Source organism: Dermochelys coriacea, chromosome 8 (genome assembly GCF_009764565.3).
Source record: "Dermochelys coriacea isolate rDerCor1 chromosome 8, rDerCor1.pri.v4, whole genome shotgun sequence".
In the NCBI taxonomy this organism is placed as follows: Eukaryota; Metazoa; Chordata; order Testudines; family Dermochelyidae; genus Dermochelys; species Dermochelys coriacea.
In genome coordinates this window covers 17,255,806-17,280,718 of record NC_050075.1, presented here as the reverse complement: position 1 = coordinate 17,280,718, position 24,913 = coordinate 17,255,806, and the positions used below count along the sequence as shown (strand labels likewise).

Sequence of the window (24,913 nt, the reverse complement as noted above, 5' to 3'; positions counted from 1 at the left end):
CTCCTAGGAAGCTAAGAGAGAATTTAAAAAATCAGTCTATTGCCTCTCAAATGCTATCTTTGACTAAAACAATGGGCTAAAATCTGCCTTCAGTTAGTTTTCTACAACCAATATTTGTTCCACTTGTCTAAGGTTTATGGATTAGTGAGTGGGAAAACCCACTTACCTTATTTTAATTCCTCACATGTCTAAATCACATGTCTAAAAATCTTGGGAAAAGGCTGCAAATTTTTGGAGCTGACAAACACAGCCACATCAACAGTTGTCTGAATGGGTGAAATGCTTGCCTAAGAATTAAAGTGATAAATTTTGCCTCCCATTACCCTACTAAACTCATACTGTGTAACTAAGGGCAATTTGGCCCAAGGTCAATAGCAAGGACAGTTAGAAATGAGGCTCAGTAACCTATGCTGCCTGGCAGCTGCTGCAAGTGATAATAAAACATCACGGTTGAGACAAAACTAGTTAATGGCCTCCCTCCCCTCCCAACTCCCCGAGGGTTTATCAGGCAACAGATAGTTCTGGGATGCAACAGAATCCCAATGTCACCCCAGATAATCCTCTTAAAGTTTTCAGGCTTTCTCTGAAAGCTGTCTGCCAGTGTTAGCTCTTAAAGCAGAGAGTAAATTCTAATTCAGCAAGAGGTATTTTAAATAAGAAATGCAGGGGTCTCTATGGTGATTTTAAGTTAACAAATGTAAGGCCTAGTCAGGATGAATTTGTTTAAAAAAAGAACTAAAAGTACTTTTAAAAGGAATGGGGGGGGAGGGGAAGAGAATAAAAAAGAGAATTCTGATCATTTCTTAGCAGGGATTTATTATCTTTTAGTTATAAAAGAATAAAACAAACCCATCCAGACAGTCACCAGGGGGAAAATGCTGCTGTTTATAAATGGAGAGATGGAATGTCCAAATGAAGTCAACAGCCAGCCTGACTGAAGGTCACCAACTGGCCAAGCACCTGACATGCTGAGCATCTGCCATGCAATCTGTAATTGGCTTTGAGTCAAATCCTGTAAGATACTGTGCAGCTAACAACTCCAATGTGTGCTTAGCACCTCTCAGGATCTGAACCATGGTCTTTGAGGGCCCAATCCTGTAAAGTGACAAGCATTCCCCGTTGACTGTCTGCAATGAGAGTGGCATGCAGGATTGGGCTCTGAATGGTGCAATAACCGAGGGTGAAGTTTAACAGACCAAACTGTGTAAAACCTGAAAGATGTCTATTTAAGTCCATATAAATCCAGCATAGAATCTCAGGGTTGGAAGGGACCTCAGGAAGTCCAACCCCCTGCTCAAAGCAGGACCAATCCCCAATTTTTTCCCCAGATCCCTAAATGGCCCCCAACCCTGGGTTTAGCAGGCCAATGCTCAAACCACAAAGCTATCCCTCCCCCGCAACCTAAATGGCCCTCCGAAGGATTGAACTCACAACCCTGGGTTTAGCAGGCCAATGCTCAAACCACTGAACTATCCCTCCCCCAATAAAGAATGAGAACATCCAATCTCCATCTACCTATAAGTTGTAACCATAAGCTGATGACTTCCTCCTTAATACAATATGAGAAACAGTTAAATTATCATTTGGTTTTGTTTCTAGCTGAGGAATGACTTCAATGATGCAAGCATTAGCCTGATAAGTCTTACATGCACCATAAATATAATCCAGAAGGAGGTGTCATCCTAAAATAGCTGCAGACAGTTGCTTAATCCCCCAAATCTCAGGAACTCAATCAACTCAGGACTAATGTAGGTATATTATGCAAGGATTTGCATAGGTTATGAAGGGTGCAATGTTCATATGGGCACCATATGTACTCTGGCCAACTAGAGAAGGACAAATTCTCAGTATGGCTGCACTGAATAATACCGCACTGTGCTCATTCTCCTGTCCAGGGTAGTTGTATATCTCCCAGGCAGAAGTTATGGAGGCCTAGCATTTCAATCTGTGAGATCTTTGCAGTAGACCTGCAACAGCAAAAATACTTCAGTTCATACACTCATTATGGGAAGCTAAGCAAGCTTATTGTGTTTTAACAGTTGACCGGTTTTCTCAATAAATCAACTTCAAGAGAAGATATAATTCAAGCACCACAACCTCCTGTTGATTGCACAAGATGTCTATGGAAAGGGTATGAGTTGCTGAATATGATTATGCTATTTGTATGCATGTATCATTTTTGTATTTGAAGTTATGAGTGTTGGCTTTATACCCAGAGGTGAAAGTAAGCCAGTCCAGTCCAGTCCGGCGTACCAGCAAAAGCTGGTACACAGCTGACTATGTTGGCAGGGGGGCAGCTTCCCCAGGCCAGCAATTTAAAAGGGCCCTGGGCTCCTGGCAGCAGCCAAAGGCCCTGACCCTTTAAATCGCCACCAGAGGCCTGCTGCCAGAGCCCTGGGGTAGCGGCAACGGCCAGGAGCCCTGGGGCACCATCGGCGATTTAAAGGGCCCTGGGGATTTAAAGGTCCCGCCCCTTCTGCCTGAGGCCCCACCTCTCTTGCTCAGGACCCTGGCCTTGCGTACCAGTAAGTTACTTTCACTCCTGTCTATACCTGTATTTCAAATGTTTGCTCCTGAGGTAATGCCCACAAGGTATTTAGCCTGCATATCTTGAAGGAACTATTCAAGTAGAATGTCCCATTAAAGGACACTTAACTTACAGTGGAAGACACCTATCTACTCTCAATGGACTTTCCTGCTATGACTAGACAAAATCATGCATGACTTGTCCATGTGACTCCAGACACCATCTTGTTACTGTAATTTTCCACAGTAAGAACAATGGGATTCCCTCCACATGGCAGAAGGGATGATAAAGCCCTGGAAACATCTCCATTTTGCCTCTGTCTTGCTCAAGCCTCTTTCCTGCTCAAACCTCTGGACTATGGACTTATACTAAATGGGAGTATTCTAACCAAGGGACTGAGGTCCTTCCAATGATTTGGAAGCAACCACAGGCTTCTCAAGCCAGCAGTTTATTCCATCACTGCTACAAGCCTGAACCAATAACTTTGCAATTGTTGTATGTATTTGATTCCTTTAACCAATTTTAACTCTCACCTTTCTTTCTTTTCACTTTCCAATGAAATCTCAGTGGTTTGGCAGCCTTCAGCTAGTGGAACCATGATGGCGCTGCTGCTTTTGGGACCTTGTGCATCCAACAAAGGATGGAAGAACTGGCCCCTTGTTGATAAAATTCAAGGGTAAAATCTTGGAGAATACATATCACCTTAGTGCTACAGGAAGCCTCTTCCATTTGTTTGTATGAGACATGTGCATGTTTATGAGAACTGTCTTATTTCAAGTCAGCTAGTTATCTTATTTGTAATTTTCCCTGTCTAATATGTAAGCAAAAATATGGTACAGTATGACCCCCAAATCCACATTTTCTACATTTGGTCTCTGCTTCTCATGGAAATGCAAAGAATAAAAGCTGAGGCAGGGGCAATCAATCGGCAGACAGAGGCCAAATCCGGACTACCAGATACTTTTGAATGACTGCAAAATCTTTTTATTATTGTTGGGTTTGTATTTTCTCTGGAGTCCGGACTTTGACCAAGAAATTTGGACCTTGATAAAAAACTGATCCCCTGACTGAGCATGTGTTTGAAGTCCACATGTTGACCTATTTTCAGCTGCTGTACTGTGCTATATAATACCTACCAAGATGCCTGCATATCCCATATATGCCAAACTCCAGTTGACAATCTTGCATTCATACGGAGGGAAAATACAGATAGCTAAATGTCGGGGGGGAGGGGATTAGTAATGGTCTGTTTATTCAAACTTAGTACACAAGGAAAAAGAAGCATAAAGTACAAATAATCTTCCTAGCCCTAGAGTTGAAAACAGATGGAAAGTATCATAATATTTTTGCATTGGATTATGAATGCACTGAACAATTTACAAGGAGGATAATCGGCATTGACAGAGTTATTTGTGAAGTCACTGTAGTGGATAGGACACTGGAGTAGGAACCTACCAGAAGACTTTGATTTCATTGCCAAGTCTTTCACTTACTTGATGCATGACCCTGGGGTAATTCACTTCCCCACTGTGATTCGTTCCCCTCCAAGCCTTTGTTTTGTTTTTGATAGTCTCTGCTCCAACAAGTTTACAATCTCATGTTTGGCTAGTGTCTACAGCAATAGGCCCCTGAACTCAGAAATTCTGGTTATAAAAAACATAATCCTTCAACTCATATCTGCTTGAGTAATATTTACTCACATGACTAGACCCTCTGACTTCAACAGGGCTATTCATGTGACTGTGGTTTGCTGGGTCAGTGCTCTTGTCTGGATTCTGGGTCTTGGAGCAAACAATGCAGTGTTGATAACTAGATAATTAATCTAATTCCATGTTAAGTGTGATTGTCTGGGCTACTGGAGGAGCAGGAGATTGCTCTTAAAAGTAGGATTAAAGGGAATTTTTTTTTAAATAATCCAGTTCTTGCCAAATAATTTAAAGGGGTATTGAAGAATTAACCATTGAAGGCATGCACTCAGCATTGCCCAGATCCTATTAAAAATAAATAAATAAACCGATGAGCTGCATAAACAGTCACTGGGTACATTGGCCCTAAACACAAAATGATGGGCCAGCACATGCCCCAGTACATGCATGGAGCTCTCGCCCTTCCTGCCTGAAAAGATCTTGGATACCCCAGTGATAGCACACTCTCACCTTTTCTAGTGCCCTGCAAAGGTGTCTCCGGTGTTGGGATCTGTAATGCAGGGGTGAGGATTGGATGTCAGCACACTGAGTAGGGATGGAGTATGGGCACATCTGCATCAAGTGGAGGGTTATTTGAGGAGCCAGGCCTTACAGATTTGAAAAATATTTAGGCACCTAAACTCTTATACTGAATAATCAGCTCTAAAAATCACAGTTAAGATACTTTTGAATACATAAATTTATTGGCAGCAATTTGAATTTCTACTCATTAGTAACTGATTACTCTAGTAAATAATAATAAAACTTTGCACTTATCACTTTGCATCCAAGCACCTCAGAGTACTTGAAAAATATTAAGCATCATAACTTCCTCTGAGGAAGGTAAATATTATTACACTGATTTTCTTTTTCTTTTTCTTTACAGCTGGGTAATTTGGAGCATAAGAAAAGGACTGTATTTTCAAACTATATTTACAATGTTCATCCAAAATTTTGACAAAATTTAGCTTTTAATGGGAGCCAGGCAAGTTCATTGTAAGGACAGATTTTAACCAGAGAGACCTGATTTTCCTGTCTTCACCATGTGTAATCACTTGTACCTGTATAAATGGAATGTAAAATGATACATCATGTCACACCATTGATTTGTACTTTTCACACATTTTGCATAGGAGTAAATGATAGCACAAGGTACAAGGCAAGGAAGAACCATGTCCTAAGTGATTAGAAGAAAAGGCAATTGAGCAATCATCTAAACCCATCATGAAGGAGTTGACTTGCCCTCACTAGAGGTGTTCAAAAATAAAATTTTAGAAGGATGAGTCTGAAGAAGATGCTACTCAGTGCAGTGAAGTGGCTGGGAAGATTCCAGGAAAGTTTTCCAACTATACCCTCTGTGAGAAAGCTAGTATCAAAGGTGCTACCATCTTGTTCGTACGGGAAGTCCAAAGGGAGTGTAGAAAGGAAAGGAAGGCCGGCCCCTTGAATATTTTTTCAGTTTGAAATTCCTGTTTGTTTGTGTGAAGAAAATCTTTGTGTTTGATCACACTTTCTTTGTTTGTTTATTCTCATGGTTTCCTTTATCACTGTGCAGGCATCTATAGCATTTAACAATATGTGTTTTGTTTAGCTGTGGGAGAAAAATATATTCTCACTTAATGGAAACAAGGCTATTAGCAATAATACTTTGATTCCAGTTGTATACCCAAATGATTACTTGGTGTACATAACACAGATTTGCAAAGGGACAAATGGGAGGTAGGCACCCAACTGCCATTTGCCCCTTTGAAAAAATTGTGTTATGTACACCAACTGATTGTTTGGGTGTGTGACTCCCATTTGTTCCTTTGAAAAGCTACCCCCATGTGCCAATAAGCAATATTAAAATTCAGGAAGAATGTGGGCTCCAGGACCCAGACCACCAAAGCTGTTCAGGCACCTAACTCCCATTGACTTCAGGACTTGAATGTGCCTAAAGACTTTTGGTCTGGGAGCTCTTGAGCTACTGAGTGACCAATTCCCATTGAGGTCAGCAGAAACTGAGGGCTCAGTATCTCCACAGGATTGTGACTAATCTCCTTAGTCACCAACACAATTAAACTGGTACTTAAATCCTTTGAATTGAAGGGACTTAAGTACTTGCTTAACTTTTAACCACGTTTGGTGTTTTATTGAACTGAGATAGCCTAAGGGACATATTTAAGTGCTTTGCTGAATTGTGACTTAAATGATTAGTTTTGTATAATTCGGTACCAAAGTTCTTTTCTGAAATTAAGGGGAAATCCACATTCCAATCCTTAAATTATTTTGACCTAAAGAGATTGTCAAGTCCATATATACTATTATGCTTGAGTAAAATTGAATGTATAGGTGGTAATAGAACATGGTTTTGACTGAAGATTTAATAGTTACATTAAAATGTGTTTGCTCTACTGCTCCCTCTCTGTGGTGATTTTATAATCTAGTAAGGCAATTCCATCCTCCATATGAGCTGGAAAGCCAAGGTCACATCTGACCACCTCTGATGTCATCCACACATCTATGGAAGTTAGAGTCATGGCATTTTTCAACAGACTCTTTTGTCCCTGTGTCCAGGACAAACGCTTAATCAATTATAGGATGACTTTTGTCACAAAACTCAGAAGTTCTAACGGAGTGAAACTTTCTTATAGAATTTCTTGTGGTGCCACAGAAGTATTACCTGTCACAATGAGGAGAATTCTGAGTCACCTCCATATGATGATGTTTATTTCAGAGCTCTCTCAGCACTTTAAACAATTGGAGGGGGAGAACTCACAACTCTAATATGTGAGTTAACTAGCAGAGAGCAAGCTTGGCTCAGCTTTAGGATGGACTTGAGACTGAAAATGCTAGAATTTCATTCCCCCTTCCTCCCTCCCCGCCACTTTTGTCATTTGATACTAGGTAACCCACACTCTACACCTTCAGTGCCTAAGTCACTTTTGAAAATGAGACCTAGTAAACAGCTAGGCTTTGCCAGGCTGAGCAGAGCAATGCCTAAATACCCTGAAATATCTGGGCCTTAGTCTCTGTTACTCAGTTTCCCATCTGTAAAATAGGGATAATACTGCTGTTCTCCCATCCTTCATCTCTCTTGCTATTGTAAATCCTGTGGCCTGAAGCACTGGAGGGTAAGATCTATCTGCTTCCATCTGTTGGTGAACGGGGGAAAATATAGCTTCAGAGCTTCTTTTGCATATCCTTTCTACCCTTCTGTGAAATTTTGGGAGTCATCATAACTGTACACAACTCAGAACTGGCTGGGTAGTGGAACTGACCTGTGAGGAGGGGAGGAAGGCTACTTTGTAGTAAGGATGAAGACCTCTTAGGGCTAGTCTACACTGGCAATGTTAAAGTGCTGCCGCGGCAGTGCTTTAACGTGGCTTGTGTAGTCATGGCATAGCTCTGGGAGAGAGCTCTCCCAGCGCTCTAAAAAACCCCACCTCCAAGAGGGGCATAGCTCCCAGCACTGGTGCACTGTCTACACTGGCGCTTTACAGCGCTGAAACTTGCTGCGCTCAGGAGGGTGTTTTTTCACACCCCTGAGTGAGAAAGTTGCAGCACTGTAAATTGTCAGTGTAGACAAGTCCTTAGTTAGATGACAGCAGCAGAACTGAATGAACTCCAGTGAGGCCTCTTCTACAAGGTTGCTAAACAAAGCTGAAAGAAAAGGAGTACTTGTGGCACCTTAGAGACTAACAAATTTATTAGAGCATAAGCTTTCGTGAGCTACAGCTCACTTCATCGGATGCATTTGGTGGAAAAAACAGAGGAGAGATTTATATACACACACACAGAGAACATGAAACAATGGGTTTATCATACACACTGTAAGGAGAGTGATCACTTAAGATAAGCCATCACCAGCAGCAGGGGGGAGAAAGGAGGAAAACCTTCCATGGTGACAAGCAGGTAGGCTAATTCCAGCAGTTAACAAGAATATCAGAGGAACAGTGGGGGGTGGGGTGGGAGGGAGAAATACCATGGGGAAATAGTTTTACTTTGTGTAATGACTCATCCATTCCCAGTCTCTATTCAAGCCTAAGTTAATTGTATCCAGTTTGCAAATTAATTCCAATTCAGCAGTCTCTCGTTGGAGTCTGTTTTTGAAGCTTTTTTGTTGAAGTATAGCCACTCTTAGGTCTGTGATTGAGTGACCAGAGAGATTGAAGTGTTTTCCAACTGGTTTTTGAATGTTATAATTCTTGACGTCTGATTTGTGTCCATTCATTCTTTTACGTAGAGACTGTCCAGTTTGGCCAATGTACATGGCAGAGGGGCATTGCTGGCACATGATGGCATATATCACATTGGTAGATGCGCAGGTGAACGAGCCTCTGATAGTGTGGCTGATGTGATTAGGCCCTATGATGGTATCCCCTGAATAGATATGTGGACAGAGTTGGCAACGGGCTTTGTTGCAAGGATAGGTTCCTGGGTTAGTGGTTCTGTTGTGTGGTGTGTGGTTGCTGGTGAGTATTTGCTTCAGATTGGGGGGCTGTCTGTAAGCAAGGACTGGTCTGTCTCCCAAGATCTGAGAGAGCGATGGCTCGTCCTTCAGGATAGGTTGTAGATCCTTGATGATGCGTTGGAGGGGTTTTAGTTGGGGGCTGAAGGTGATGGCTAGTGGCGTTCTGTTGTTTTCTTTGTTGGGCCTGTCCTGTAGTAGGTGACTTCTGGGTACTCTTCTGGCTCTGTCAATCTGTTTCTTCACTTCAGCAGGTGGGTACTGTAGTTGTAGGAATGCATGATAGAGATCTTGTAGGTGTTTGTCTCTGTCTGAGGGGTTGGAGCAAATGCGGTTATATCGTAGCGCTTGGCTGTAGACAATGGATCGAGTGGTATGATCTGGATGAAAGCTAGAGGCATGTAGGTAGGAATAGCGGTCAGTAGGTTTCCGATATAGGGTGGTGTCACTCAATCACAGACCTAAGAGTGGCTATACTTCAACAAAAAAGCTTCAAAAACAGACTCCAACGAGAGACTGCTGAATTGGAATTAATTTGCAAACTGGATACAATTAACTTAGGCTTGAATAGAGACTGGGAATGGATGAGTCATTACACAAAGTAAAACTATTTCCCCATGGTATTTCTCCCTCCCACCCCACCCCCCACTGTTCCTCTGATATTCTTGTTAACTGCTGGAATTAGCCTACCTGCTTGTCACCATGGAAGGTTTTCCTCCTTTCTCCCCCCTGCTGCTGGTGATGGCTTATCTTAAGTGATCACTCTCCTTACAGTGTGTATGATAAACCCATTGTTTCATGTTCTCTGTGTGTGTGTATATAAATCTCTCCTCTGTTTTTTTCCACCAAATGCATCCGATGAAGTGAGCTGTAGCTCACGAAAGCTTATGCTCTAATAAATTTGTTAGTCTCTAAGGTGCCACAAGTACTCCTTTTCTTTTTGCGAATACAGACTAACACGGCTGCTACTCTGAAACCTGTGATTAAACAAAGCTGGAATCAGATAGTGAAGACTCAGGACAGGACCAGGCAGCCCTTCTCAAAAGGCTGAAGATGGGTTCTCAGGATTCTGGGACGGCATTACCCAATTACACCAAACTCTGAGTGGGTTTTAATTGACCCGGAAGAGGACATGATTTAGTAAAGAAACATTTGCTTATTGGATGTTCACACTGGGGCAGGGGTGGAGGAGGCAGAACCACAGTAACAAACCCCTGCCAAATTTACTGTGGGACAATGTTTTGTTTATGATCTGTATAGATAGACTGCTGCTATATTTCCTTTTCCAATAATAGTTCTCCTTGTTTCATAAAGACCCAGTGCTTATGAGTAGGGAAGCCTTTTCTATTAAGGTCACCTACAGAAGGTATTTAGTAATCCCACAAATTCTCTGTGGCAGCCCATGGTAGTGGTGTGCGCTAGTTTTTTAAGATGGACCCCTAGCAATTTGAACCTATCCCTCATTGCTGCCAACAACACAGTGCAACCTTCGACCAGTTGGGTAGGTATGGTGCCTAACACAACAGGGGCCTGATCTCAGAAGGCTGTATTGCCTAGTGGATAAAGGACTAGCCTGATAGTCAGATCTGCATTCTGTTCTCTGCTCTGCTCCTACCCTGCTGGGTGACCTTGGGCAAGCAAATTCACCTCTCTGCCTCAGTTTCCCCATATGTAAAATGGGGATATCTCCTTTGCAAAGTGCTTTCATATCTACTTATAAGTGCTATAAGAATTAGGTATTATGTAATTGTAAACTATAGTGGTTCTACCTTTCAACATATTAATACAACTCTTCTGAGTGCTTACCAAATAAGCAGCTATGAGACTTTTCTCAGCATGATTTGTTGTTACATGAGAAGAACTGCCAGTTTAGTAACTAAATAGTATGATTTTGCAGGACTCTGATCATACTGATTGTATGAAGGATCAACTGGATATGCTTCTGGAAGCTACTACTATGGAGGCTTTCTATCCATTAATATATTTAAAATAATTCTTTGTCTATATGAGAAGGTAAATTACAGCTATTACAACATGCTGCCACTGAGAAAATAAGAAAATAACTATTTGCTTTCAAAAGGTGGCACTGTTGGAAAACTATATGGAGGGGGGGAAATAGAAACCAAAACAAACTTTACCTGACCCTCCTAGACTAATGCATTAAAATGTATACTCAGCAAAAAATAAAAATGTAAATTTCCAAGCTCATACTTGGAAAGTTTTAGTGAGGATTAAGATAAAATTTCAGGATGATAGCATTAAATATGAAGGTGGATGCGTGGTGATATCTCATATTTTTATTTTGTATCTAATATCTTGGGACCACCTGCCTTAATAGTTCAAAGTTGAAGCATGTTACTAGAATAAAAAACTTATAACAGATTGTGTGGTAAATGGATCATAAGCTTTGGTAAGTTCATGCAAAACACAGTTTCATGCAGATAGAGCACAGTACTGCACAGGACCAATGCATATAGCACTGTTGCCATGTTCTTTATGTGCTGTATGCTTAATAGTTATGTCACTACATAGCTAGCTAGTCTATGTAAGGGGAAAAGCTAATTAAGTATATGTTCTGATAAGATGGATACATTTACTTGACTGCAATAATGCAGGGTTTCTTACTGATGTTAGTTTAATGTAATTAGACTATTAGCTCTTTATGACTAGTATATGGACCTGATTCTGATCGCATTTGAAATGGATTTTGTGCCAATGTGGTACCATCAATTTAAACTTTGTCTTCATTTACACTGATGCAAGTGAGAGCAGCATTGGCTCCCTTCTTCTTTGAATGGTCAGTGAAATGCTATGTATATTTATGGCAGCATATAAACAAGATAGTTATAACAAATATATGCCAGTTACTGATTTTTATTTATTCTAGTTTATTATGGTGATGAGTACAGTATAAAATGGTAGCTAGTCAGATTTTGAATTGGTTGTCCTTTGTATAAGGAAGGGGTTACAGCAGATTATTGACATTAGTACTGGATTTTACTCTCCTTCTGTCAAACTATAAAAGTCACTAAAAGTACCTCATGCATGCGACATCCACTGACACAACAGCATCAAAGGAAAGGAAGAACCATAGAGGTCTAAGAAAGTGAAACTTGTTCACCATTCATTGTGAGGTGTCTTCTTCGGTGAACATTTAAGAGTATAATAGTACATTTGATACACAAGGATTTTCTATACGTATAAAGAGAAGGAAAGATAGAATGGAATCTTACAGGTAACTAATCTAAGTGCTTTTCAATACACAAGTTTGTACCAGTTGTAGCTATACCAATATAGTTAAAGTGGTATAGTACCCCTCTCTAATGCGTTAGAAAGGTGCTTTATTCTAGTACAGCTATTTCAATATGTAAAGGGAAATAAACTATACTGGTATCAGGCATTTTAATACTCATTTAACTCCCTACATTGGGGTAGTACTAGTATAACTGTTGTGGTTTGAAAAAATCTCACTCCTAACCAAAATAGTTGTATTGTACCAGTAAAGAAACTTGTTTCTACACCAGGCCTGAGAGTAAAAATATACGTTGGTGAGTATAAACCAGGCTCAATAAAAAAGAGTGAAGTTTCAGAATGAGATCTAGAGTCTGATTCTGATCTCAAATCAATTTAACACTGGTACAACTCCATTGACTTCAGAGCCCTTGATTTAGGTCCCCACCCTGCAAAGCACATAACTTGTGGATTTTTGTGTGTGTATTTTTTAAGCATGTTGGTGGCTTCAGTGCACTATTTATATTACTCTGATACTTTGAGCAAAACACTTAAACATGTAATTAAATTAATCAGTTGGGATCAAAATGATCTTGCATGGACAGAGATGAAGAAGATAACCTAGTAAGTCTTTTCCATCTCTAACTTCTATGATTCTTTGCCCTGACAGCTATGGTCACTTCCATCTTTTGGAGGAAAATTTAAAGTTGAAGTTCTGACCAGTTGTGGCCACTTAAGATCCCATGGCATTTTCCCCCGCTGTAGGTTTGTGGCCTAAGCCAAATTCTACTTTGGGCATATTAAATTCTGTTTACCTAAAATTGCTCCTGAAGTCACAATTGGATATTATATTTATCTATGTTTCTTGCTCTTCTTTTTTTTTTCTAAATTGATTTCAAGATAGAATGCATAGGGACAGGTGTCTAAAGTCTGACTGGCTGCAAGTATTCCAATTTTGTATTCTTGATCACCAGGGCAATATTAAAAATGGCTTACTTGGGATTTTCTATTTCTGACTTAATTATCCTGTAATCAAAACCCCTGGCAATTTGTATAAGCTATGGGAAGGACAGAGCCACAGCACAACTGAAGGTTCTGATGTCATTGACAAAGCTAGTTCCAAGAATAAACGCAATTTAAAAATGTATAATCCCTGATTTATTTCTGCCATGAAGAATTAGGAAATAACTAGACAGCCACTTTCACTTCTCCTAGATTATGAAATAGATGCAAGAACTCACTTGCAAAGTATAGTGTTTCACGATCAAGAATAGACTGCTTTCTGGTATGCAGCTGAGATGATCACAGTTTAATTTAGGCGTATTGGAAATCCTGAACCGTGACTCTTCACCAAGATAGTCGGCTCCCTCTGAGCCATACTTTTCTCTATGGAAATCTATGTGTGTCCAACTCAGAAAAAAAGAATGACAAATCCTGATACAAAGAAGTCTTCAATTAAATGAAGCTGACTTCTCTGGAGACACTCTGATGTCAGTGCAAATCTGACAGTAAGTGTCCTAATGGACTAACTATAGATCTCTTTCCCAAACTGAAAAAGGATAAACAAAACACTTAGACTTTAATCTATGTTAATCTATGTTTATAGAATTTGATATTTGCCTTACAAAATATCAAATGGTTGAAATTCTCTTTCAGTCTAATTTCCTTTGGGAATAATGTGCAAGGACATTAGCAAGTAAAACTTCCATACAACTATTGTTAGACAAAATAATAACCAGGGGCATATATCTGGACTCACTTACAGTGGTTTTACATCTGCATATCCCCATTGGCCCCGATTCTCCCATCTTGTATAGCCATCTTACATCTGTGCCAAGTGAGTATGAAGTGCTACCCATTCTGTTTTGATAGTGTTTTCTGCCTACCCTGCAAAGGGGTGACTTCCTCCTGCTTTATATAGATCTGAGAAGAATTCAGCCTCTTATGAAATATGTTTTTACTACGAGTAAAACTTCCTATTTTTGGACCATGCTGAATATTTCAAACATCATTTCTCTCAAAAGCCAAAAATCTTATTTACACTAGTTCTATCCTTTTCCTAGCACTAAACTCTCTTCTGTTTCCTAAGAATAAGAAATAGGGTGAACTCCTCTTGGCTACACCAGATAAACCCAGAGTAACCACATTGAACTCAGAGGGATTACTCCAGATTTACATGCATACCTGACTGCAGCATTTTCTTTCTTTGTTCTCTGAAAAAGCTAACTTCTGACGAGGTGCACATTTTGTCCGTACCTATAACAGCATACTTGACTATGCCTACTGGTATGTTGCTATGCTACAAACGTACTATCTACTTATTGCATGCAAGTAGAAAGCTATCAGATATTAATCCTATATGAAACTGATAATTTAAAAATCTAAAGAGGGCCCCAAAAAAGCTTTCGACAGACAGATCACTTGCCTTTCCTAATTTAAGAAAAATAGTCTTTTTTTTCAGATGATAAAGAGCACTCAGTGTTCCCCAAGCAATGTTAATAGCGCAAAACACTGTATAGTAGATTCAAATTTGCTTTCATAAGCCTTCCTACACAGTACATATTCCCATGCGCTTCAAGGAAGAAAACGTCACCATTTGACAAACATGAATCATCTCGTGTGAACACCACTACATTTATTATAAAAGGAAAAAAGTCCTCATGCACTTTTGCTCATATTTAAAGCAATCTCTGATTATAAACAATGTGTAAACAGCTGGTACCAGTGAGCTACCATTAGCTACTAACATTAGAGGGAGCACTTACACCTCTGGAGAGACATATACTCAATTGTATTAAGACAGATGAGTACTATTATTTTAGAAGTTTAGATTCTGTTTTTACCCTGTTGCAGTACATTGCATTAGAGTATGTAATGAAAAGCCTTACTTATGTTATGTTAACTTACGTTAGTATGCCAAGTGTGTGTATTGGGTGACATTTGGCTATGTAATGATGGTGTCATAATATAATGCAAACACTGTAGCACTGACCCCCCACTTGGTAAGGCAACTCCCATCTTTTCATGTACTGTGTATATATACCTGCCTACTGTATTTTCCACTCCATGCATCTGATGAAGTGGATTTTAGCCCACGAAGCTTAAATAAATTTGTTCATCTCTAAGGTGCCACATGTACTCGTCGTTGTTTTTGCTGATATAGACTAACACAGCTACCACTCTGAAACCTGTAGTCTGTGTGTGGCAATAAAAACAATGATTTGGTAACTTATCCAGTTAGAAATCCTGGCCTTGAAACATGTAGGTGTATCTACTGATCGCGCCACTGTGGTACAACACAACACCAAATATATTTCGCTGTTTGTTACTGCTTCCTGGTTCTGCTGTCTCAGCAGAGAAAATCTATTCTCTTCTAAATGCAGCACCTGAATCAAGGGTAATGTGTTGCACCTTCTGGTTGTAGAAAAACAGCTTGCAGATTACAAACAAAGACACTTGGTTGATATTCATTAAAGATCCCACGGACTTAAAGTCATCAGGCCCTAAAAAGTTGTTGTGACAGGGTTTCTTTAGCACGTTCTTATTTAAATTATCACATATTTGAGAAGTTTTTAACTTGCTTTGCTTTGTGGAAATTTAAAAGGGATGTTTTTCCAGGCTTGAACAATAAATGTTGCTGTGCAGTTTAAAAAAATAAAAAGAAAGTGTGAGACTTCCACCCAGGATAGCTAGACGAGAGTCTGGCAGTTCTCCTCATGTGGGCTAGGGTGGATGCTAATTGTGAGTTGGTTGGCTGTCACTCAGGAAGTGCTTTCAGTCTGAGTGATCCACTCCGAGCCACTGATTCAGAAAGAGGAGTGCAACTCAGCTTCCCCTAAAGCAGTGCAATTAGGGGCTGCCATTGCTTTGCCACAGGCACAGCTAATATTCATTCTTATCCAAGTCCAAGTACGTTGCATGACTTGGAAAGCTGTGTGGTCTTGTTAAACATTAGATAATCTGTTCCCCACCCCTTCTGCCCAAAGCTGGCCTTGGTAATGGCTACAGAAGGATTGTGTGCCAGGTGGGTATCTTTCTGGAAGAGCCGTAACTGTGAACTGGCCCCATTAACTTATATTAGGGGTGGATGTATATTTTTATTTCCTTGTAATAGAAGTACTAAGCACCAAATTCATAAAGAATTGTAGCTAAGTTATTTCAAAAAAACACCCAGGCTTATTGAAACATCCCAACAACAAACTCAAGCATGGCTTATAGAGGAGGAATGGTCCAGTGGTTAGGGCACTAGTGTAGATCTCAGGAGACCTTGGTTCAATTCTCTCTAGTGCATGCTACAATTTCCCTGTGCGAGTTTGGGCAAGTCAGCCTCTGTGTCTCTGTTCCCTATCTGTAAAATGGTGGGACAGTACTTCACAGCATCCCATGAGACAGTCAGGTTCCCTATTCCCCCATGCCAGTGCAGGAATGTATGCAAAGGTCTGAAATCCTTGGTCTTTCTGCTCCAAGTTCTAACAGTGGTACCAGTTAGTGCCAAATCAGCTACCCATCCACAAGAGACTAGATCTGAGTATGTGCTTAATAAAGGCCAGGCTTCAAAGATCCATCATTGTTTCAGCTTCTTTCACTGAAGACACTTCACACCATCTCAAGTCAACTCCCCTCACCCCCGACACACACACACACTTCCTCTTGTGTGCATGCCCCCAAATAATTATGTTTTACATAGGGGATTTTTCTTGTGCTTCTTGGAGGAATTTTGGATCAAAGTTTGGGGAAACCCAACTTTAGATGGATGCCTTCTGATACGGAAAGGAACCTTCCTCCCCAAAGCTTGCTGCTCACCTATTAGATTGTAATCTAGCAGCGTTTTGCTGTTAATGGGCATCTGTGTGGGATCAATAAGGTTCCTTCGTGTCTTACACTCTGTCAGTTATGTCTCACTCATTTTTAACTTTATTTTTTATTGCTTAGTACTTTGCTCACTCCTGTGTTACGATCCTAGATGATGAAAGGTTTGAAGCCATAAGACTCAATTTAGACAAAGATTGACAGCCATGTTATTGGTGAAGAAAACAGTAGTTTTTCTCTGCAGCTCCCCATGAAGAGCAACTGTTAAAATCCCTTTGTGTGTAATCAGCATGTCAGGCGGAATCCTGACTAGTTATGGGCCAACTTTAAAAGCGCTAAGGCATGGGTCAGATGCTTAGCCAAACCTCCCTGAACTACCCTTAACTTCCCGAGTCTTCAAAACTGGTCCATGACTGGGTAGAATGTAATTAATTTTTTCTTGCTAATGTCCCTTTATTTTGGTTTATCCTTGTGTTTTCAAAGAAGCGCCACATGGAAAGTATATAATGTTGCGGCAGAAAAATGAGTCTGCTTTGAACTTAAAATGGGCACATTTTCATTTTTCTTACAAAACTTCTGGGGGCCTGATCCCCATGGAAAGGGGCGATGTCTCCTAGCATGTTCCCCAGCCCTGACACAATGGAAGTCCCTTCCATGGAGTAGCAGCTACAGGAAATGTGGCAAGATTGGACTCCTCTGGATTCTCTGCTCCCCAAATCAGTGATAATCATGGAAAGATAATTCAACCTGAGGCTGTATTGTCTACTACTGACTTGTCCCTCATTCTGTAGAACTGTCCCCTATTGAGCAACCAGGGGCAGCTGCAGCCATTGGATCCCTGGTGCCATGGATCTAATAGAGATGCTGTGATCTGTCTCATTGTACCCAGGACTGTGAGTTGGCCTGGTAACGACCTGCCTCCAGCATGCAGAAATCTTGGCTATGGTGGCTGAGGGTCAGCTCCCTCACACCAGCCTGTCAGCCCCTCAAAGCTCTATCCTCTGGGCTATGCCAGCCCCGATTTTGCCTTGCTGGTTAACAATAGGTGCATCCCAGCCCCCAAGTCCCTTTGAATTGTTCCCCTGAGGTATCCAGCCCCTGACACTGGCTAATCCCAGAAATCCCAGATCCTCTGCCCCCCAAGGTGCAGTATAGCCCATTTTACCTTAAATCATCACTCCTGTATAGCACACACTACTTGTAAGAAAACAAAATAAGGCTTATTTATGAAAGGATAGACATTCCACTAGAAATGAGAGGGGAAAATGGTTGAACCAAATTGTTGCAGTGCAAAATAAAATCATAACACACAACCCTAATAAGAAATGTAACTATTAATAAAGGGTATTATCTAATAAAGAAACTCCCCCCACTCTTCCCTAACATTCAGGTTGTTGCAAAGCTGGCTGGCTTCACAGCAATCATGAACTACTGGACCCTGAGAACACCCCTGCTTCCCAGAGAAAGGATAATGCTTTTTCCCCACTATAAGTGTGATACTTAAACAATCTTTTGTTTCTGTTTATACAGAAAGGGCAAACCCTTGTCTTGTTCTAATGTTTCTTTTTTACCTTCAGAGTTTTGATTGTTTGCACTTGCCTCTCATGGTTTTTCATTGAAAGTTTTGGGGCTAAACAACTGAGCCTTCCATGGCATCACTGGCTAAGCAGGGCAGGGGGGACAACTCCATCCTGTTTGAATGGACCATCACTGAGCCATATTATCCCCTGCTGACTAACTTTTACCCTAAGTCCCTAAAACATGCTTTCAGCATAAATAAATTAATTCCTTAAATATTACCCAAACATACATCTCACAATAATTATGAATTTTGCCAGGTTATGAGCTTTCTGCAGATACCTTGTATGTTACTCTTTATGGATAAATATGCTGTGAGACATGTGTTTGGTGTAATGAGTTTGTCAAGTCTGAGACGAGTTCTTTGCAAAGAACAGGGGACTATTTTGCCAAGGAGCCTCTGTCACAGATGCACTGCCCAGGAAATTCAGTGAGAGAAAGAGCAGCTCAGCCCCCAGTGTGAGTAAGAATAAGAAGAGAGCTTCTCCAGGTTATGCTCTGGCTGCCTATGGCACCCTATGCTCTATGGCAGGAGGTGGGCAAACTATGGCTCCAGGCGGCGCTTACCTCCAGCAGCTCCCAGAAGCAGTTGCATGTCCCCCCTCTGGCTCCTAGGCATAGGGGCAGCCAAGAGTCTCCACATGCTGCCACCGCCCCAAGCGCTGCCCCCACAGTTCCCATTGGCCAGGAACCACAGCCAATGGGAGTTGCAGGGGCGGCACCGGCGGATAGGGCAGCACACAGAGCTGCCTGACCATGCCGCAGCGTAGGAGCCAGAGGGAGGACATGCCACTGCTTCTGGGAGCTGCTGGAGGTAAACGCCGCCTGGAGCCTGCACCCCGACCCCCCTCCTGCCCTCCAAACCCCTCAGTCCCACTCTAAAGCACCCTCCTGCACCTCCAACCCCTCATCCCCAGCCCCACCCCAGAGCCTGCACCCCCAGCTGGAGCCCTCATTCCCACCTCCCGCCCCAGCCCGGAGCACCCTTCTGCACTTTGAACTCCTCATTTCTGGCCCCACCCCAGAGCCCGCACCCCCAGCCAGAGTTCTCACCCCTCCGACACCCCAGCCCCCAATTTTGTGAGCATTCATGGCCCGCCATACAATTTCCATACCCAGATGTGGCTCTTGAGTCAAAAAGTTTGCCCACCCCTGGTCTATGGGAAGCAGGATGCTGCTGAACTCTGGTTATTCTCTGTCCCGTTCTCTCAATGTAGCCCCTGTGCTGATATCTAGAAGAGGTCAGTGCAGAATCACTGAGGCAACCCTGCCTGAACCAGGCAGGAGACGTTCCCTAAATTCAGGTTATTTCCCAAGGGCTGTTTCGTTCTGACCCTCTTATATTGCTGGAGAGATATAAAGAGGCAGGAGTGCAGTGGAGAACTAGCCCTCCTGCCTTTATTACATTTTTAAAAAGCTAATAACAGTTTTTGGATCTCCTTCTCCTCTCCCTTACATTGTTAAACCAATGGTATAATCCCCTTGACCTTTCATTTACACAAATGAAGAGAAATGAGAATGACCTCTTTCTATCTATGTTCATAAACTATTTTTCTGGGTCACCATAAGTCTCAATTATGCAGAGGTAATTATAGAGTGGTGGCACCCTACTGATCTGCTGAAATGTCAGATTAATCACTCATATTTGCCATTTCCTAATATGTAAGAGGGCAGTGGAAATCCTAGTTGTGTGGTTTCTTTACCAATGACTTAAATACATTTCTGTGCATTATCCAACTATTAAACCACAGTGATTGGTATCTTAGGGTATGTCTACACTGCCAGAGTTACAGGACCACTCAGAGAGCGCTGAAGAGAAACCACTGTTGTGTGTTCACACTGTCAACTGCCTTTGCAATAGCGTGTTCGCTCTTGCAGTGGTCTTCGGAGAAGTGCACTCTGGGCAGCTATCTCACAGAGCATCTCTTCCTCTTCTGCCGCTAAGAGTTGTGGGAAGGCGGAGGGGGTCGTGGTGCATCCTAGGTCCTATCCCAATGCCCTGTAATGCATTGCTTCACATCCCAGCAATCCCCGTGCTTCCATCTACATTTGGCGTCGTCTTTCAATGGTTTGTGTACTGCATGCTCTGCTCTGCCTCTTTGGTCTGCAGGAATGGATTCCGCACTGTTGACCAATATGCTGCTTGCTCTCACTAAGACGTCACGAGTGACAGTGGAGTTATTCCTTAAACTACAAAGGCAAGAGCAGTTCAACATTGATCTTGCCACACATACTAGCTACAACACGAGATTGCTTGTGGCATTCATGGAGGTGCTGACCACAGTGGAACGCCATTTTTGGGCTCAAGAAACAAGCACTGAGTGGTGGGATCACATCGTCATGCACGTCTGGGATGATGAACAGTGGCTACAGAACTTTTGGATGAGGAAAGCCACATTCATGGGATTGTATGATGAGCTAGCCCCAGCACTATGGTGCAAGGACACGAGAATGAGAGTTGCCCTGTTGTTGGAGAAGCACATGGCAACTGCACTGTGGAAAACTGGCTACTCCAGACTGCTACTGATAGGTCAACCAGTTCGGAGTGGGAAAGTTGACCTTTGGACTCATGTTGACAGAAGTGTGGACGGCCATTAACCACATCCTGCTCCTAAAGTCCATGACTCTGGACAGCGTGCGTGACATTGTGGAAGGCTTTGCACTAATGGATTTCCCTAACTGTGGAGGGGCGATATATGGCACACACATTCCAATTCTGGCACCAGACCACCTAGCCACTGAGTACATTAATCAAAAGGGGTATTTCTCAATGGTTCTCCTGGTGCTTGTGGATCACCGTGGGCATTTCACAGACATTAACGCAAGCTGGTCCAGAAAGGTGTATGACGTACACATGTTTCGGAACACTGGCCTGTTCAGGAAGCTGCAAGCTGGGACTTTCTTCTGGACCAGAAGATCACGTTAGGGAAAGTCAAATTGCCCATTGTGATACTCGGAGACCCTGCCTACCTCTTAATGCCATGGCTCTTGAAGCCATACACGGGGCAAGTTGACAGCAGCAAGGAGCAGTTCAACAACAGGTTGAGCAAGTACAGAAGGACTGTTGAGTGTGCTTTTGGCCATTTAAAGGCCCACTGGTGCTGCCTATATAGGAGGCTGGCCCTGGCTGATGACAATATTCCTATGCTTATAGCTGCATGCTGTACGTTCCATATTTGCGAAGGGAAGGGTGAAAGCTTCACTCAGGGTTGGACCACTGAGGCTCAGCACCTGGAGGCTGAATTTGAACAGCCAGAGACTAGGGCTATTAGAGGGGCGCAGTGCGGGGCCATAAGGATCAGGGATGACTTGAGGCAGCAATTTGAAGCTGAAAGCCACTAATATTGGTTGCTATGCTCAGGAGTGCAGTGCTTCCAATGCTAGGAGGTGATTGTGATTGCTGCAGATGATGTACTATGAAGGTTTAAGAAAATTGCCTGTTGCTTTACAGGGCTCTGTTTGCTTTCAATTAATGGAATAAAGATTGCTTTCAAACCAAAACAATTCTTTTTATTAAAAACCAACAAGTGGAGGAGAGAGACAAACAGAAAAACACATCAGCACTGAGGCGGATGGGGGAAGGGAGGGTCCCAGGAGGAGGTGGGGTCCCGGGACAGTTAAAGATTTGTGTATGTCCAGGTATCATATCCAACCTTCTCCTTTGGAGTATGGTGCAGTGAGTACTGTACTTCAGCAGGGCTAAATTGCAGGGACAGGTGCTGAGTGCAGTGGGTACGCAGGGCTGGACTGTGACCGGGGAGCAGTTGAATGCAGTGGGTATAGACTGGAGCTAGGAGGTTGATAAGAGTGTGTTGGCGGTGTCTGGGGGGTGCATGGGAAAGAGTTTTGCCAGGGCAGCTGTAGGGGAGGGCGGGCGCAGAGCTGCTAGGTTTGCAGTGCTAGTAGCGCCTGGAGCATGTCCGCTTGGTGCTCCATAACATTTAAGAGCCACTCCGTGGCTTCATTCATTCTTGCGCACCGTGCTCTCCTTTCAGTCCCACTTCTCGCTGTACCATCACTCCTTCAATTCTTGTTTTTTGGCTGCTGAGTGCCTCTTGACATCACGCAGAAAGTCCTCTTTAGTTCTTCATGGCTGCTTTCTAATTCTGCACAGATATTCAGCCAGCGATAACAAAGAGGGAGGCTGGGCTCCAAAGGTCATATCTGTGAAGCCAAAATGTAACATTTTACAGAAGCAGTATTGTTTGCATCACACAGACCACTGATTGAGTGATTTCAAACACAGCCACTATTCACATACCTATCACTAACTGGCTGACCCCAGGCAAGAACACATGAGCCACAAGACCCTCAAAATGGTGAATATCTGCGGGGACAGGGGAAATCGGTGTTCCAAGACTATACTGTACACTTGGCACATGGCTCTTGGGGAGAGCCAGCATTATAGTGGGGGCCTTATAATCATAATCATTATAACCATTTTCCACAGACACTGTTCATTATGGAAGATCTCTCGCTGCTGAGGGTAAGCAGGGAATCAAGGGAGGGTCTTCTCTGAGACTGCGGCTTCTGCCCTGGGCCTTATGTGGTTTGCCTGTGTGCACCAATGATCCCCTCCCCACCCACGCCCCCATGACGGCAGAGTGGCACGGGAAAGTTGTCCTTAATGGGGCAAGAAATATAGCAGCTCTGCCAAAGAACCTGTGGCAATGGATTGCCCAGTATCTCCATGAAAGTTTCCTGGAGATCTCTGAGGCAAATTCCTGCGAAATGAGGGAGTCAATCAACACCCCGTTCTGCTGCTCAGATTAGGCATGTCGTGGTACGCGCATCATACAGACACAAGCCTGCTTTCTGCAACCCTCCTGCCCCCAACATCTCGCTTCAGCGATTCCCAAAATCAAAGCCACTTACCAGGGGCCTCCTCTCCTGTTTGTGCTTCACCAAGCTCTGACAGCTGTGTGTGGCTAGTCTCCTCCGGGGCATAGAAGAGCTCCTGGCTGCATGCATCTCTGACCTCCAAGTCATCCTCTGCCTCTGGATCCCCCTCCCCCTCCACATCCTCATCCAAGATTTCCTCCTCCTGGCTCTGTCCACTCTCAACTGGCACACAAGCCACCAAAGTATCCACAGTGGCCTTCACAGTGGAGGTGGGATCGCCACCGAGTATCGCGTCCAGTTCTTTGTAGAACCAGCAGCTTGTGGACGCAGCACTTGATGGTGGTTTGCCTCCCACGCCTTGTGGTAGGTGTTCCGCAGCTCCTTCATTTTGACCCTGCACTGCAATGTGTCCCGATCATGCCCCCTTTGTGTCATGCATCATGAAATCTGTCTGTAGGTATCATAATTCCTACAGCTAGAGTGCACCTGGGACTGGACAGACTCCTCTCCCCAAATGCTGATGAGGTCCAGCAGCTTGGCATTGCTCCAAGCGCGGGATCGCCTGGTGCGTGGAGCAGGCAAGGTCAGCTGGAAAGATGCTCTGAGACCACTGCACACATCACCAAGCAAACAGGAAGGGGACTTTCAAAATTCCCAAGGAATTTAAGGTGTGGGGCTCACGGTTGATCACCTGAGGGCAGGGCAGTAGAGTTCAAACCGGTGACCAGAGAGGTGAGAACAGACATTATGGGACATCTCCTGGAGGCCAATTGCCACACAGTAATAGACTGGGGTGTCTACACTGGCACCGCAGAGTTGTAGCCCCGGCGCAGAAAGCAGTACGCTGCTCGTCGGGGTGGTTTTTTTACAGCACTGCAACGGCGCAGTTTCTGTGCAGTAGGTGGCTTGGCAGCGTGTGCACCTCGGGAGTTACAGCGCAGAAAGCTGCTTCACTGCGCAGAAACTTGCCAGTGTGGACAAGGCCTTAGTAACTGTTATTACTGAAGTTATTTGCAAACATGTCACAGTATTCTTTACATGGAGTTGAGGGTTCACACGCACTTTACTTTTGTTTGAAGACATTTTAAAGAAACAGAGTAACAAAATGATGGCACATCAAAGAATAAATGTACCTTTGTACGGCTGTTCAGTTTGATTTGTTTTTCCATCTAAAGCTGACATTGATTGTGATGTGATCAATTTGTACATGGTGTGTACTTGAAGAAACCATACAAAAATAAACTAGGTTAATAACCACCAAAAACATGTCTGTATTATGCTCGGAAGTAGAAGTAGCATAAATATGTTTTATGATTTGATAGTAAACATAATTGCAAATAACTACTATTTGAAGAGCACTGAGGTTTGTAGATGAACTGAGATGATACAATTAAAATATCAGTTCTGAAGAAGTTCTTGAATTATTCTCTTCTGACAAATAAATAAAAATCTGCTCCCCTAGTTCCACTTTGTATTTGCTTTAACATTTGGTAAGCTCTTTAATTATAAATATCTAATTCCGTATTCAGCATTCAGATTTCTAAATGAAATAAATGATCTATTTACATGCATCAGTAGACCATCTGGTTCCATATGAGAATTCAACAAAGAATCTATTAATTGTCAGCCATGTTTATTCATCATTCTTAATTCATAATTCCTATAAATAATTTAATCATAGGACCTTTAGCAAATAAACAAGCTCCAGCTTCCATAGTTCATGTAAATACACAGAAAAATAAAATACTCATTTCATGGATACATCCACCACTATAATTTTTCAACAACTAG

The 24,913-nt window shown here is 42.6% G+C and overlaps 1 protein-coding gene across 1 annotated transcript; it reads right to left on the bottom strand.

Moving 5' to 3' along the window:
• Positions 1–1,879: 1,879 nt before the first annotated feature.
• On the bottom strand, positions 1,880–24,331 carry LOC122455510. Its single transcript, XM_043490768.1, has 5 exons — positions 24,256–24,331; positions 23,156–23,479; positions 22,393–22,444; positions 3,061–3,183; positions 1,880–1,967 (listed from the first exon to the last, which is right to left on the bottom strand). The coding sequence occupies exons 1-5, from the start codon at positions 24,329–24,331 to the stop codon at positions 1,880–1,882; spliced, it is 663 nt and encodes a 220-aa protein (XP_043346703.1).
• Between the last annotated feature and the right edge of the window lie 582 nt (positions 24,332–24,913).

Coding starts and splice junctions, on each gene's coding strand:
- LOC122455510 (XM_043490768.1), bottom strand. CDS start 24,331: ATGTACAAATTGATCACATCACAATCAATGTCAGCTTTAGATGGAAAA. Junction 23,480..24,255: donor AACTGAACAGCCGTACAAAG/GTACATTTATTC, acceptor ACCTACCACAAG/GCGTGGGAGGCAAACCACCA. Junction 1,968..3,060: donor GAAAGTGAAAAGAAAGAAAG/GTGAGAGTTAAA, acceptor TTGCTGTTGCAG/GTCTACTGCAAAGATCTCAC.